General features: G+C 39.7%; 1 protein-coding gene across 3 annotated transcripts in view; it reads right to left on the bottom strand.

The window, feature by feature from the left end:
• The window catches only part of NFKB2 (nuclear factor kappa B subunit 2), a 55,766-nt gene that overhangs the window by 22,526 nt on the left and 17,195 nt on the right, over positions 1 to 16,045 (bottom strand). For all 3 annotated transcript variants that reach the window (XM_026672752.2, XM_026672751.2, XM_087963980.1), the window contains 4 exons: positions 15,590 to 15,675; positions 10,979 to 11,117; positions 10,768 to 10,887; positions 3,007 to 3,192 (listed from right to left, as the gene is read on the bottom strand). In XM_026672752.2, coding sequence (XP_026528537.1) covers positions 3,007 to 3,192; positions 10,768 to 10,887; positions 10,979 to 11,117; positions 15,590 to 15,675 — 531 coding nt within the window. The remainder of the gene's footprint in view (positions 1 to 3,006; positions 3,193 to 10,767; positions 10,888 to 10,978; positions 11,118 to 15,589; positions 15,676 to 16,045) is intronic.

The raw sequence follows: 16,045 nt of genomic DNA, 5'->3' as shown, positions 1-16,045 counted from the left end.
TTATGTTAGATTAGACTTTCTTAAAGAGCCAACCTTGTAATAAATAGCATTTAACGATTACTATCCCTTCATAGTGCTTTACACCACTCTCTAAGTGATTTAGACAGCATACTGCACCCAATAATCTGGGTCCTCATTTCACCAACCTCAGAAGGATGGAAGGCTCAGTCAACCTTAACCCAATGAGGATCGAACTCCTGGCAGTGGCAGAGTTAGCCTGCAATACTGCATTCTGAGGGATAAGGTTTATTCTTTAAGTTTGTGAGTTGGTTTCCGAACCTTTTGTTACCAAGCCAGGTAACATCTTCAGCAGAGTTTAGGGGATGTCAGTGCCAGTGTTCTGTTTATAAGGGCTTAGTGTGGTCAGTAGATCTAATCACTATGCCACCACAATTTGTGCTAAACTCATACTATTTTGCAACAAGCTCTATTCTCACAATACTGCAATATTTTTAAGGCGTTTATGGGGCCTCCTTGAAAGTGAGCACCCTGCCTACAGGGCCTTGAGAATAACACCTGCTTTGCCATGTGACTAAGTCTATAACAGTGTTTCCCAACATGGGACTTAGGCCCCGGGAGGGCAATTTGATTTTTAATGGGGACAATTAAAAAATGAGCTATTAACTGAATTTTTGAAAGCCTGCTAATTGTTCTTATATATTTGTGATGGAACAGCTATGTTTCATTTACCTATTGTTGTCTTTGTTAAAGTGCATTTCCTAGGGCCTGGTCTGAAAAGGATATCCCAGCTGTGGGGAGGAGGAAGCAACTGCCAGCCAAACAGATGTGTTCCCACTAAGGATCACAGGATAGCAGAGTCTCTCTCTCTCTCTCTCTTTCCTATGGGCTTTGCTGCTGGGTGGTTGCAGGGAGAGCTGCTCTGTGGGAAGATAGAATCAGGACCCAAGTTTAAGTAAGAAATCGTTAGATTTACATTTATTTTTAGTCTGTGTTTTCCCAGGCCGTGTTTTACAAGACTTTTCCTCTCAGAACAATCTGGGGCTAGGCCACGCATGCATAGGCCATGCCAGGCCTGTGGGATTCACCTCCACTTGAGGTAAAGCTGACTAAATTGGAGCCTAATATAAAATCTCTCTGCAGCAGGCATCAAGCACAAGAATCTCACTAACTTAAGTACACTAAAGCTGCAATAATAATATTTTCCCGGGAGTAAGCCCCATTGAAGACAATGGTACTGCTGAGTAGACATGTATAGGATTGCATTGTAAATATGATCCTGAGGTGAACTCAAATTGCATTTTGAATTTGTTAGGTACCTTTATTTTAATATGTATAGTAATTGATAAATATCAAAGTATTACAGAAAAAGCTTTCATTAAAATTACTTTATATTTATGCATTTCAGTTTCTTTATTATATGTTTTGAAACTTTATTTGCTGTTTTTTCATATCCCTTCATACTATTATTTTTTGAGTTCCTCAGTACTTCTACTGTCTTTCATTCTTTTGTTTTTCTCTTTCATGGATGCCATGTTCTTTGGAACGTTGTTTAAACCAAGTTAATGGCCTTTTAGGCTTCTTCCGTGTGAGAAGTTCACTTTTTGAATAGTAAGAATTATATGTCAGGGGGACATTAGGATTTTAGAGATACTTAGGTGGGGCATGGCCAAAAAAAAAGGTTGGGAACCACTGGTCTATAAGAAAGCTTATCCTGTATTGGGCTGGGTGCAAAAAATCAGAAAGGTAAGTTGGGCGTGTCCCTCGGCACTGGTACAGGCGAAGTTCTACAATTCCTTGGGTGGCAAGGTAGCTGGAGGCTTGCAAGCTCCAGTTGGCCTGATCTGCATTTGCTTGCTAGAGGTTGCTAACTCCGGCCAGCCTAATCTACCCTTGCTTGCTAGAGGTTGCAAATTCCAGCCAGCCTGATCTGCCTTGCTCGCTGGATGGGAAAGAAGCTGAAGGATTGCAGAGACCTGAAGGGGAAAAATTGGAGCACAAGGTGCCTCAGGGGGTGGGAGGCCCAGGGCAGCTGACCTTGTGCTCTGCTTAATGACCCTCATGTTCATTTAGGGATTCATTAGGGAAAGGAGGGGGTGAGCTCATTAAGGGAGGCTGTTTCACTTTACAGCTTCTCAACATGCAACCATAATGGGCAGACTCTATTACAATCATATCTCAAGGACTATTTGTATACATATACCATAAATCTCAGTTGAGTTAATGAAACCCTCATAATAACCGAGCTCACCTATGTAAAGCCAAAACCATTTGATAACTTAAAATTACATATAACCCAAAACAAAAAGAAAAGGACAGTCTTGTGAAAGTGAGTAACACCTTCAATAGCACTTTCTAATAACAGCACTGATTTCTCATCACAAGTATCAATTGTTTAGTACAGATAAATGTATTCATGCTGAAGCTTGATATGTGAACTATATATATATTTCAGTAACTCAGAATACAAAGTTAGATTTTACAACTTTGGGCTACTTTTGAGATTCTGAAGATGTTTATTTATATATCATTATGAAATTCAAAAATTCATAACTATTAAAAGAATAAACATGCAATTATACTTAATTACAATAAATTAGTAGAGTTTATGACTGTAGAGTAGAGAAAGAGTCCGGACCATTTAAGCAAATTAAGCCGACAGCCTAGGCTTGAGACATGAGTGCCGTGCAACAGGGTGAGCTCCCGTTACTTGCCCCAACTCCTGCCAACCTACAATTCGAAAGCATGCTAATGTGAACAGATAAATGGTTACCACTTTGGTGGGAAGGTATTGAATGGTTACCACTTTGGTGGGAAGGTATATTCCATGCTCATCAGCATATATACACACTGGTCACATGATCACAGCAGTGTGTACAGACAACACTGGCTCTTTCAACTAAGAAATGGAGATGAGACTACCCCCTAGAGTCGCAAACGATTGGGCAGGGGAAACCTTTACCTTTAGTAATCTCAACAATGAAAGCTAAATTGAGGATGCTTCCCAACCACAGAAAAAATAGTTTTTACTTATCTCCCCAGCCATACCATGCTGCAGCAGTTCAATATAATCACTGCCATCTTCTGAAGGATGATGTTCACTATCTTCCAGTCTAGCAGTTCTGGGCATTTGGATACCTCTTCCACCCTGATAGTTGCCCATAGGATGTGATCCAGATACGTAGATGCTGTTGTTATATGGATTATATCCTGAAGAATGCCAGGGACTACCAGCTAGAAGAGCAGAACAAAAAAAAGGCCATGCAATTTAGACTATGTGTGCCTAAAAAGAGTCATTTTAACTGTTCATAATATTGATTGTTGCTGCAAGTACTACCTAAAAAGTCAACTCTTTTTTTGCAAGCTTTGTATGCCACAATATATGACAATTCATAAGGGAACTATAATCACCACTCAACTATTCAGCTATTATTGTATCATGAAGACCAAAACTGGACTTGGTATAAAGCACAACACTTCCATCTGATCTCTCTGTTAATGCCGCCTAGGATTGTATTGGCTTTTTTGACAGCTGCAGCTGTTCATATTTAAGTTTCAGAGCCAAGTTTCACTTAATCTGTATACTTGAACATTTGTTTTTTCTTGCCTAAGTGCAAAACCTTACTTTTCTCTTCCTTGAATGTCATTTCCCAGTGTTCAAGTCTGTTGAGCTCCTTCAGTATCTTGAGCCTATCTCCTGGAGTGTTGACTATTCCTGACAGCTTGGTGTCATCTGCAAATTTGATGTGTTCCCAATTCTATCCCCTCATCTAAATCATTTATGAAAATATTGAAGTGTACAGGGCCAAGACAGAGCCTTGAGTTACCCAACTGCATATGTCCTACATGCAGTTGCAGTTTCATTAAGAAGTACATGTTGGTCAATGTAGTTGGTCAGCCAGTTATAAATCCATCTAATGGTGATGTTGCCTGACCCACATTTTTCTATCTGGTCAATAGTGTGTGGTTTATTTTATCAAATGCCTTATTGAAGTCCAAGTATATTATATCCACAGCATTTCACTGGTCCATTAATTTTGTAACATTGCCAAAGAGTGAGATAAATATGCCTGGTATGATCTGTTTTTGACATAGTTGGTTTCTGGTTATGATTTTGCTTGCCTCTAGGTATTCGTTGTTTGATTATCTTTTCCAGAATCTTTTCAGGTGATGATTTCAGGTTAATAGGTCTGTGGTTTCTGGATCCAATTTTTTTGCTTTTTTGAACATAAGAACCACATCAGCCATTTTCCAGTCATTTGACAGTTCCCCTGTGCTCTTTGAAAGATATGGCTCAGTGGTTCTGAGATCACAGCTGCCAGTTCCTTCAGAACCTTGGAGTGTAATCCATCTGGTCTTGGCGATTTGAGTGAACAGGAGTTCTCTTGCCATTTGGTTGCTTATTTTGACCTAATCTGCTTTCTTCATGCCGCTTGTCAGCTTCTTACCATTGTCAACCACTGTCCATTAATGAAGTAATTATTTTCCTGACTTGCTTTTTACATTCCTCTTTCCAAAGATGGACAATTGGAAAGGACAAATGGGGAGGAGGAGGAAAGGACAACTAACAGTTTATCTTTCTTGAAAATTATTGCAAAAAAATGTACTTAGGACTATATGAAATTATTTTCCATTCACCTGTCTATGCCCCTCCCGCCCACTTGGTTTGCCTGCACTCTCTAGCCAGTCCACTCATACATACTCTGTAGCATCCCCCCATGGTACCTGCAACACACACATCCATATCCACAAACTTTAACTACCCCACCCCAGTTTCAAATACTCAGACCCACAACCTCTCCTCAAACAAAACATACAAACACTCCCTCCTCTTCCCACTTCATGACCTGGGGTTATGACACCAACAGACTGCTGGGATTGGTATTGTTAAACAATGCAGTCACATGCTTTATGACCACACTGCTTAACAATGGAAATTTCAGTCCCAATTGCCATTGTAACTCAATTGTACTACCTACATAAACTGATTAAATAAATTCCAAAAGTCCTTAGAACTAATATAAAAGTTTCATTCAGAATTCAATACCTTGGAAAACTGATAAAAGGCATAGGTCATTAATTCCAAAGGCATATATCACATTAATATTAAAACCAGAGAAAGAATCTATCAGATGTGCAAGTTGTAGACTAATCTATTGAACAATATGACTCCCAAATTATTAACTGCAGTATTAGCCAGGAGATTACAGGTGCAATACAGGTCGTCCTCAAGTTATAACAGTTCATTGAATGATTGTTTGAAGTTACAATAGCACACAAAAATGATATTTATGACCATTTTTCACTCTTATGGCCATTCAGGGGCTTGGCAACTGACTCATATTTATGACGGTTGCAATGTCCCGGAGTCATGTAATCATCTTTTTAAAACCTTTTGACAAGCAAAGTCAATGGGGAAGCCAGGATCACTTAACAATTGTGTTACTGTGTTATTAACAACTGTGGCAATAAAATGGGGTGAGACTCACTTAACTCTGGCTTTGCGAAATAAATTTTAGGTTCAATTGTGGTCATATGTTGAGAACTACCTGTACCTATCTACTGTATAGACAGCAGAGCTGAGCTGAGTGGAAAGCTGCATGGCAGGACAAGAGAGCTGTCCAGAGCAGGGACGAGGCTGAAAAGACCCGGAACACCAAAAGACAGAAGGGAGCTGGCAGAGAAAAGAACAAGAGGCCTGAACAGTAAACGAGGGAAGTGAAGGCATTAATTAAGCCCGAGATTCCAATAGGCAGGGAGGGAAGACCCCGGTAGAGAATAAAAATAAATACAAGACAGAAAATAAAAGATAAAACAAATAGGCAAACAATAAGGACAAGAGTGTAAAATTAGAAATCAAGGAAGAATGGGATTAATAAAGATCAATCAAATCAATAAAGCAAATCTTAAATAATAAGATGGGAGGACCTGGACCTCAAAAACATTTTAAAAAATATAGGGAAGAAAGGCATAAATAAAAATAACATACTAGTAAGCAAGTAAAATAAATAATGATAAAAACAAACAAACAGAAAAACGCAGAAAAAAGGAGAGAGAAAAAAAGAACCAGCAAAAATAAACAAAATCATGGAACTGGTTGCTGATATTATTGTGGTATGCAATATACAGTATGTTCCATGTATGTGCTTAGGCCCAAAGAACACCCAAACTAAACATGTATTAAATGTAAGCTATGTGAACTACCAGAGGAAAAAGTAAGGGATCTAGAGGTAGCTCTAGCCAAACTCCAACCTATGCAAGAAAGCTATGCCCAAATTGAACCAAATAATGAACAAATAATTACCAGAGGATTTGACCTTGCTGATAAACCCTTGGAGGAAGATAAATGGAGGTATGTCACACATAGAAGGAAACACAATAATCAAAGAAAGAAGCAGCACACATCTAACAAACCCCTGCTGCCCAATCTAACCCAGTCAGAAGCAGCCCCATTAAAACTAAGCAACCTATCCCCACCCGTTTCAAATACTCAGACCCACAACTTCTCCTCAAACAAAACATGCAAACCCTTAGAAAAGAGCCATCATCCAACATCCCTAAAAAAAGTCATATCAACAAATTCACCTGGAATAAACAGAAAAGCACCCTAGACTGCACCCACTAAAAAGGGAAGGCGAGTGTTGGTGATAGGAGAATCTATTCTCAAAGGAACAGAACTAGCCATCTGCAGACCTGGCATACAATCTAGGGAGGTATATTGTCTCACTGGAGCAAAAATCAAGGATGTGGCTGAGAACCTAACCAAAAATAATTAGGCCCACAGATTATTATCCTTTTTTACTACTAGATGTAGGGACAAATGACACAAAAAAGGACTTGGAAAACAATAGTGATTACGAGTAGTTAGGCAAGAAAGTTAAGGAGTTAGGGGCAACAAGTAATTTTTTCATCTGTACTGCCAACGAAAGATCAATATCTGTTAAGAGAGCAGGATTCTAGAATTGAACCACTGACTGAAGGGTTGGTGTTGCCAAAAAAACTATAGATTCCTGGACCATGGTCTGCACTACCTCCATGATGGCTTCTGGCAAGGGATGGGCTGCACTTCACAAAGACTAGAAAGAATATTTTCTGAAAACGACTGGCTCAACTTATCAGGAGGGCTTTAAAACTAAAATTGACAGGGGGGGGGGGAGGGTGACTTATCTCCAGAAGCTAATTCCCCCCCAAAAACCCTAGTAAACAAGTCTAATAATGAGGTAAGGAGGGATGGCAAGAAAGACAAACTCAAATATCAAATAGGAGACATAGGAAAGTGTTAGACATAAAGACCTCAAGTGCCTATATACAAATGCACAAAGTTGAGGGAGGTGGAGCTGACCGCAGTGATACAGTGCACTTCCATGGGGCTCTGCGGAAATTCACCAAATTGTTCCTGCTAAAAGGTCTTCTGGGACCTAAGTCACCCTGGAGGGGTGATGAAGATAGAGAGGAAATTCCATAGATCACAAGGAGACTACAACTCCTTTTCTGATCCGGAGAAAGCTCTCAATCTGGCTGGAAGAAAAAGATGGCCATTGCGTACCTGACCGAGGCTGTAACAGTCCAACCGGAGAAGAATGGAATAAAGACTGAAGATCAGTGTGGCTGATCCAGGTGAGAATTTTCCAACTTCTGTTGAGGAATCTGCCCCCTTAATATTCGGACTGGGTGATAGTGGGACTACAAAAGAAGGGGGTGGAATTCAGGGGTGGGATTCTACCTGGTCGGTCCAGTTCTATAGAACCGGTTGTTATGATTCTGCGCAGTTCGGAGAACCGGCAAATCGCTCCACTGGCTGGCCCCACCCTGCCCACTCACTCCTTACCTGGCATGCATGCCATCCAACTTCCTTGCCTTTGGTAAGTTGCTATTTTTCCTTTTTCTCCCCGACCATCAGCTGTTCTGCTGTGCTGGGAGGTTTAGATTAGCGAGAAAGCAGGAAATAGTTGGATTTCTTGCTTTCTAGCTAATCTAAAAGCAGAGCTGAACCTTTCTTGGGACTGAAGCTTCTATTTTTCAGTGCAGACTCAGGCAGCAGATTGCAGAAAGATAGATCTCTGAGTGAATCTGTGATTCTGTGAGCAACTCAATCTGCCTGCCTGCTTTGCCTGATTTTGGGTAAAAGTTGCTCTTTTTTTATAAAAAATTCAATATTTACATACAAGCCACGCCCAGCCAGTCACGTGACCACCAAGCCACATCCACAAATTAAGCCACGCCCAGATTCACACCAATTTGAATCCCACCCCTGTTGGAATTGTTTATCTCCCACCCACTAAGAATAGTGGTGAAATAGCTTGATTGTAAGCTGAAAGAGGCAGAAATAAAATTAGATAGGGGAAATATTAGAATATAAATTGGTATAGAATAAATAAAAATAATAAATAGAAAGATTAGAAGTTTACAGATGGTAGGCATCTTTTCTTTTATGTATGTTTAAACCAGTGGTTCCCAAAGTGGGCAGTACCGCCCCCTGGGGGGCGGTGGGATGCCTTAGGGGGGCACGAAGAGGCAAGGGAACTGGCAGGGGGCGCTAAGAGGCAGCAGGGGGGCGTTCAAGGCACTGGCCCTGCACCCCATTGACTGTTGCTCTGCTCCGGAGCTGGTGCCTTGAATGTGGCAGCATGTTGGGAAAAGCCACTGCCACAGCATTCGAGGCGCCGGCTCCGGAGCGATGGAACAGTCAATGGGGTGAGCCTGGGGCCGGCGCCTCAAACGCCCCCCTGCCGTGTCTTAGCATCCCCAAGGGGGGTGGCAGAGGGGCGCTAAGAGGCGGCAGGGGGGCGTTTGAGGCGCCGGCCCCGCAGGCTCATCCCATTGACTGTTCCATCGCTCCGGAGCCAGTGCCTCGAATGCTGTGGCAGCAGCTTTTCCCAACAAGAATAGGATCCCAGGAGGCTTCCCTGAGGCCCAGAAGGCAAAAAACAAAAAACAAAACACAGCACCCTCCCTGCGTGCCCTTTTGCCTCCTAGGCCTCAGGGAAGCCTCCTGGGTGAAGCAGTAAAGACAGCGAGGGGGATCCAGGCACAGGTGATTGTCAGAACAGCTGATTGTTGGGAGGAAAAAAAGAAAAGAAATGTTAGCTGTTTTTTTTTACTACCGGTTCACTTGAACCAGGCTGAACCGGTAGAATACCACCACTGGTACAATGGTTCTGAGATAATGTCTGACAACTCCTTCAGAACTCTGGGATGTAATCCATCAAGCCCTGGTGATTGAACTTGTCTAGAGTACACAGGTGTTCTCTTACCATATTCTTGCATATTTTAATTTGAATTCCTCTGCCTTTTATTGTTCTGTTTTTGGCAGGTTGAGCTATTTTTTCTTTTTGTGTGAAGACAGATGCAAAGAAGGAATTAAGCAGCTCTGCTTTCTCCATGCTGCCCATCACTTCCTTGCCATCTTTTCCCCTTAGTGTACTAATTGTTTCTTTCCTTTTTTTGTTTTGTATATGTTGAAAGAAATTGTTTTTATTATTTTGGACATTTGTCACAAGTCTTAGTTTATTATGGGTCATAGTTTTCCTGACCATCTTTGCAGATTTGGGCAATATGCTGGTATTCTGCCTTAGTTTTATGTCCCTCTTCTCATTTTTTGATACTTATGTTTTTTGTCTTTCAATTTATCAGAGTTCTTTGTGCAACCATGCTGGCTTCTTCTTTGATTTCTTATTTTTCTTTTTTATTTATTTTTCTTGTTTTATTTTTCTTATTTGATATAAACCATATTAAGCATCATTCAAAAAAGACAATAAAAAAGCTAAGAAGGAAACAAAAAGATAAGAACATATCTCTTTCAATCAACATCATGCTAAGAAACAAGCAGAAAACAATATCTAATTAAGGAATTATCAAAGGGAAAACCAGCCCCCCAGCAACACTGGCAGGACAAGACATTCTATATCAAAAAAGGAGCAAATTCCACATTCTTTGTTACCTATTTGGGTAATGAAATGTCTGCAACGTAACAAAGCTCAGAGAGCACTAAGACCTCCAAAATTATACATATTTTAATCTCAACATGTAGTCATAAAACAGTATATGCAGCAAGAAATATTTTTATCAAAAGACTTAGAGGATGCATACCAAATTGGAAGAGGAAGTAAAGTAGGACAGGATAGCTAATCTCTGATATGAAAAAAGACCAGACAACATGAATGGAAATATTGTCCCAATATTCAAAAAGAGGTAAAAGATAAAAAGCTGGATACTATGCATCTATTATTCTGATATTACCTGAGAATTTTCTAGAGCAAATCATTGATCTTCAAGGTATCACTTAATAAATACCAAAAATAAATACAGCTTTCTTAAGAAATTGCCATCATTTCATTTTCTTGATCAGATAATTGTCCTAATAGATTGTAAAAATAGTGTAAATAAAAAAATACAATATTCACTCTGAGCTATCGGTAGTAGACTGGTGTAGAAATGCAAGTTAGTTGATAAATAAATTAACAAGTTGATTTCAGCAAAATATCTGACATTCAACATTCTTATTAGCAAACTATTTAAAAGGAAATGGATGATCTGAGAAGTTATCTCAAAAATTATGCTTCCCCCCCCACCCCAAAATGAGTTCACTGCTCCAACCTCACCATGAATTTAGAACACACCAGAAAAGCAGAATCGTATGAGAACACTTTTGTAAAAGTTCAAGATTAAAGCGTGTTTCAAGTGCAAAATGATTTGAACATCATGTGTGTTTTGCACATCTACAATAAAAAGCCTTTGATTTCAAGTTAAATTGCAACAGACTATTAAAAAATTAAAACCCAGAAAGTCCTATCAAATATTAATATTTACCTCCATTAGAACCAAATCCACTAGCTCCACCGCCAGCACCTCCCATAGGCGCACCGCCACCAAAGTGCTGGGGAAACTGGGGTAAGAACTTCTTACGCTTCCTTTCTACTTCTTCCTTATCTGCAGCCAAAGATATAAAAGAATAATCAATTATGTGTCCTGCCACCCTGTTAGACACCAAAAGTAGCACATCACATGGAGTGCCCTGTACCTTCTACCACTGGGTAGTATGTAAACTGCTTGGAGTCACTCACATCACCCCCTCGCTTGCGCTTCAACTGAAGAAACACAGTGACTGGACGATCTATTTTTGACTTGTGATAAGGCGGAGTACGGAAAACAATGGCATACTGTAAGGACACAAGACATGGGTTTAGTGCAATCACATATGTCACATACCCTTGCAGCACATAAACTCTCAAACTGTTCACCTGCTGGTTTCTTCTTTGATTTCTTGTTTTTCTTTTTCAGTGGTATTATGTTGGACTGGGCTTTTATGATCATGTTTTTTCAGTGTTTCCCATAGTTCTGGAGCTGTTTTCCCCTTTAGGATTATCCATGAAATTTTGCTTAGTCTCTCTCTTGGTTTGTTAAAATCAGCCCTTTTAAAGTTTAAGACACTGGTTGGATTACATTCTATTATTTGTATTTGCATTATACTGAATTCCAGTATGATATGGACACTCTTGCCTAAGGTTCCACCAACCAACTCCCTCTATCACTTCTCTCTATTAGTAAGAAAATGGTCCAGTATAATTTTTCCCCTATTCCCTCCTTTACCTTTTGGATGACAAAGTTGTCTGTTAAGTTGGTTAGGAAACCGTTTGATTTCCCACTTGCTGCAAAATTTGTCTCCCAATTGATATCAGGGTAATCGCCTGGAGGGTTGAGGGGAGCCGCAACTCCCCTCCCTGACAGGAAAAAACCCTCCCAAAGGCAAGCTGCAGTGGTGGTCCTAAAATGGCCACCATGAAGACGAAAAACAGTCCCAGAAACTAAGACTGTGCTGAAGTTCTCCGCTCAGCAAGCGGAGTGTGAACCAGGCAAAATACATGGATTAAAAAATAAAGGACTATTTTGGAGGAAAGTGTGTGGAAGCAGTGACCAGAGAAAGTGAGAAGGAAATTGGATTTTATAAAATTGGCTTGAATTATTGTATTGGATTAACTTGGAGGAGAAAATTTAAAGGAAAATATTTGAACACAACAAAGGTTTAGAAATTAAACTGGACAACTATTGGACTATTGGCACTTAAAGGGCATATCTAAATCCTGAAATTGAGTGTGTTGAAAAGAAAAGAAATAATTGCTAATGGTTGAAATTAGCTAACTTAACAAAAGTACTATATTTAACAAAGAAAGTTAAAGTTAAAGGAGGAGTGGATTGTGGAAAAGACTCAAAAGTGCCACCTGATGGTAGAGGAAAAATTTCAGTGACTCTTTAAAAAGTGCTTGGCCTTTCTAGTAAATTGGACATTGGAACTTAAAAGAAAGTAAAAGAAACTCCATTATAGTAAAATAAAAATCCTGGAAAGGTACATCAGAATATTACAAAGAGAAAGATATTTGAAAATATTGTCATAGAACCACCAGGTGACTGTGGGAAACAATTGGGAAAGGGCCAATTAGAAGACCTGGAACAAAGACTTAAGAACATTGATTGTTGAAAATAAACTTAAAAGACACTGGTGGAAATAATATACTGGACTTTGGGATTGAACACATCTATTAAGGAAGAGGAATACATCTATTAAAGAAGAGGAAAGAAAAGGAAAAAAGGAGAAGATATAATGGAGGACTTATTTGTTAAATTAAGATTGGATTTGCAAGATATAAGGAAAATGATGAAAATTAAACTTGTAATGTGCAATTACGTATTACAGAAATTAGAAATGGCGACTCAGCTTGTAGAACAACAAAGTAAACCAGAGGGGGAGGAGTTTAACAAAGAAGCCAGCTTTGAAGAACAAAGGGAGCAACAATTATTTAAGCAGGGGGAGAAAGGAGTTAAAATTAAAAATTTGTGGTCTGATGTGATGACAAAAGGGAGAATGGTTCAGAAAATGAAAAAAAGGAGAGGGAAAAAGCAGAAAAGGGAAGTACAAAAGAATAATCGAAAGAGGGAGGGAGATAAACTTAATAATTGGAATGAGAAATGGAGGGGAATAAGAATGGGGAAAAAGGGAATTAAGAGAAAGGACCAGAAAATAAAGAGAAATAGGAAGCAAACAAGGATGAAAAGAAATTACATTGTTAAAAGAGCGAGAGATAATGGGTGAAAAAAAGGACAGGGAAGGAGATTCCGCAAGGTAATATGTTGTGATATATAAGAATAAGTATTGAAAATAGATAAGTATGTAACTGATATGGGGTTTTCTTTTCTCTTTCTCTTTTTCTATCGAAGGATGATCGCTACATTAGACATGGAACCTGATGAAATATCGAATTGGGAATTTATAATAGGAATATTATATATTAATTGATGATTAGAAAGGGAAAAAAGGGGGGAAATGATGAAATGAGAACCATTATGGAAAGATTAATCAGTTGCTATAATTAATTGATTAGATTAATATTTTTGTAATGTATAGATGTCTAAACACCCCCACCCCCCCACCCCCCCACCCCACCCACACCCCCCCCCCCCCCCCCCCCCCCCTGTCCACCCCCCCCCCCCCCCCCCCCCCCCTCCCCCCCCCCCCCCTTTCCCCACAACAACCCCTCCCCCCCCCCCCCCCCCCCACCCCTCCCCCCCCCCCCCCCCCTCCCCCCCCCCCCCCCCCCCTCCCCCTTATAAGGTGATTGAGAAAATGTAATGTAATGCAGAATCAGACAAAAATATATATATTTGTATTATATAGTAAATAGGAGAGTGGTATTAAGGTAGAATGAAGGTGGCTAACTCAAATTATTAACCAGAGGGGACAATTTTGAATTAATAAAATAAGGATTGATAAAATTGCAAATGTGACAGAAAAAGGTAATATGGAAAATGAACATAGAAATGAGAATCTTAGATAATATTGTAAAATAAGATATGAGAATATCCTAAGAAAAATGAAAAGTTGTAATATGAATTGGAATTGGATAAGATAAATTTAATATTTAATACTAATAAGGATAATGTGATATGAAATTGAATAAATAAAATGAATAGGTAACTATGGTCATGTTTGTAGTGAGATGTGAAACTTGGAACCATACTGCTTGCCAAATGATAATTTTTTATTTAAAAAAAAAAACAAATTGGAGAGGAAATTAAATAATGAAATTACTAGGTATGTTTAACTGATATGGTGGTTGGCATTAGGAGAGAGTAATGAAATCTTGAAAATAAGCAATGAAGGATTATGATTTAATGTGAATATGTGTATTAAGAGATATGATTGGTATTAATTTTGTCTATACTAAAATGTATGATGCCACACTGTTAATGTATTGTTGTGCATGTGCAGATTTAAATAAAAAACCTTGATTACAAAAAAAGGTTCACCCTGTTTATGTTCTAAAGTTTGAGCTTTGTGGGTCTTGAGTATGTTTCTTATATCTCCTACTTTGTAACAGAAATTTCCATCATTTCCATCACTCTCTACTTCATTGTTTTTTTAATTTATTTCTTCTCTTTATTCCGTTCCTCCTTATGTAATTGGTTATCTAGTGGGTTTCCCTTGGAATTAAGTTGTAAAGGTCGTGAAGATTGATCCCCTCCTTCCTAAATTTAGTTTAAAGCTCTTTTGATAAGATGAGCCAGTCATTTTTCAAATATATCCTTTTCAGTTCTTGTGAGGTTCACTCCATTCCTTGCCAGTAGCTCTTCGTGTAGGTCAGAGGCGTCAAACTCAAGGCCTGTAGGCCGGATCCAGCCCTCAGGATGCTCACATCTGACCCGCGGGGTCACCCTGGAAACAGCAACGGATCAGCCCATAATGCCTCTGCACACACAAACCAAGCTCTGTTTTGTCTGGCAGAGAGCTACAGGAGGCCGTTGTGGGCAAAAATGAGTGTGGGGCAGCTGCGCGCAGCTCCCAGGGTTCTGTTTTCGCTGGCAAAGGCTAACAAAACAAACTAAAAACAAAACAAAAGGAAAAATGTTTCCCCTTTTGCATTTGAGCATGCAAGAAGGGACAGGAAAGGAGAAAGGGAAAGAGGAAAGACAAAGAAAAAGAAAGGAAGATGGGAAGAGAGCAAGGATGGAAAAATAAGGAAAGAGGGGAAGGAAGAAGGAAGGAGAAGGAAGAGGAAGAGGAAGAGGAAGAGGAAGAGGAAGAGGAAGGGAAGGGAAGGGAAGGGAAGGGAAGGGAAGGGAAGGGAAGGGAAGGGAAGGAAGGAAGGAAGGAAGGAAGGAAGGAAGGAAGGAAGGAAGGAAGGAAGGAAGGAAGGAAGGAAGACAGACTATAATGAGTGGGAAAGAGGGTCTCAGGGAAGTCCTGCCTTAGCACGAGTCTTGTTTCATGCCCACCATGGCCACTCTTACCATGCCATACCCACCTACCCCTGGTCCTCCAAGATCAAACACAACCCTGATGCGGCCCTCAGTGAAATTGAGTTTGACGCCCGTGATGTAGGCAATGCAGACTATGGTCTAGAAAGCTGAAGTTCTGTTGATGACACCAGTGTTTAAGCCAGTGGTTAGTTTCTAAAATCCTTTGCTCCCCCATTGGATGTTGGCCTTTATATTTATATAAGGATTAGAATGTGATAAAATAAAATATCTTTGATCTACTGCAATACAAAACGTTACTCTACAGAATCAAACTACAATTTTTTTTATATATTTTTAGTCTATCACACAAACTGGTTCTCATGATTGAAGTAATCAATACCTGTTTATGCACATCTGTGGGGGAGAAATCTCCAAAGGCCTGCCAACCATTCTCATCATCTTCATAAAAACGCACCTCAATATCATCTAACAGAAAAGGCAAAAAATGATAACATTTGACTGTTAATACTTAGTCCAATCCCACTTTGTCCCATTTATTATTAACCATATTGATAAATTTATGATATATTGTCAATCATAAAAATGTAAAAGATATTGGGTGAGATACTATCAGGTAGTTGATGACTTCTTATAGTGTTTCTCCATAATTTTAAATCCCGCTGACCACTAATATGAATTTTGAGTGAGGGTGGCTTGCTGACATTGGTAGGGGACAGAGAGAGAGAGAGATCCGATCTAACCTTGGAGGGCTGGTGGTGATGCTCTCTCTCTCTCTCTCTCTCTCTCTCTCTCTCTCACACACACACACACACACACACACACACACACACACACT

The sequence above is a fragment of the Notechis scutatus genome, chromosome 4, assembly GCF_049901735.1.
Source record: "Notechis scutatus isolate UNSWTSFEM ecotype Mainland chromosome 4, rNotScu1.2, whole genome shotgun sequence".
NCBI lineage: Eukaryota > Metazoa > Chordata > Lepidosauria > Squamata > Elapidae > Notechis > Notechis scutatus.
Note: the sequence above shows the minus strand (reverse complement) of the source record. Positions and strands in the feature narration are given on the sequence as shown.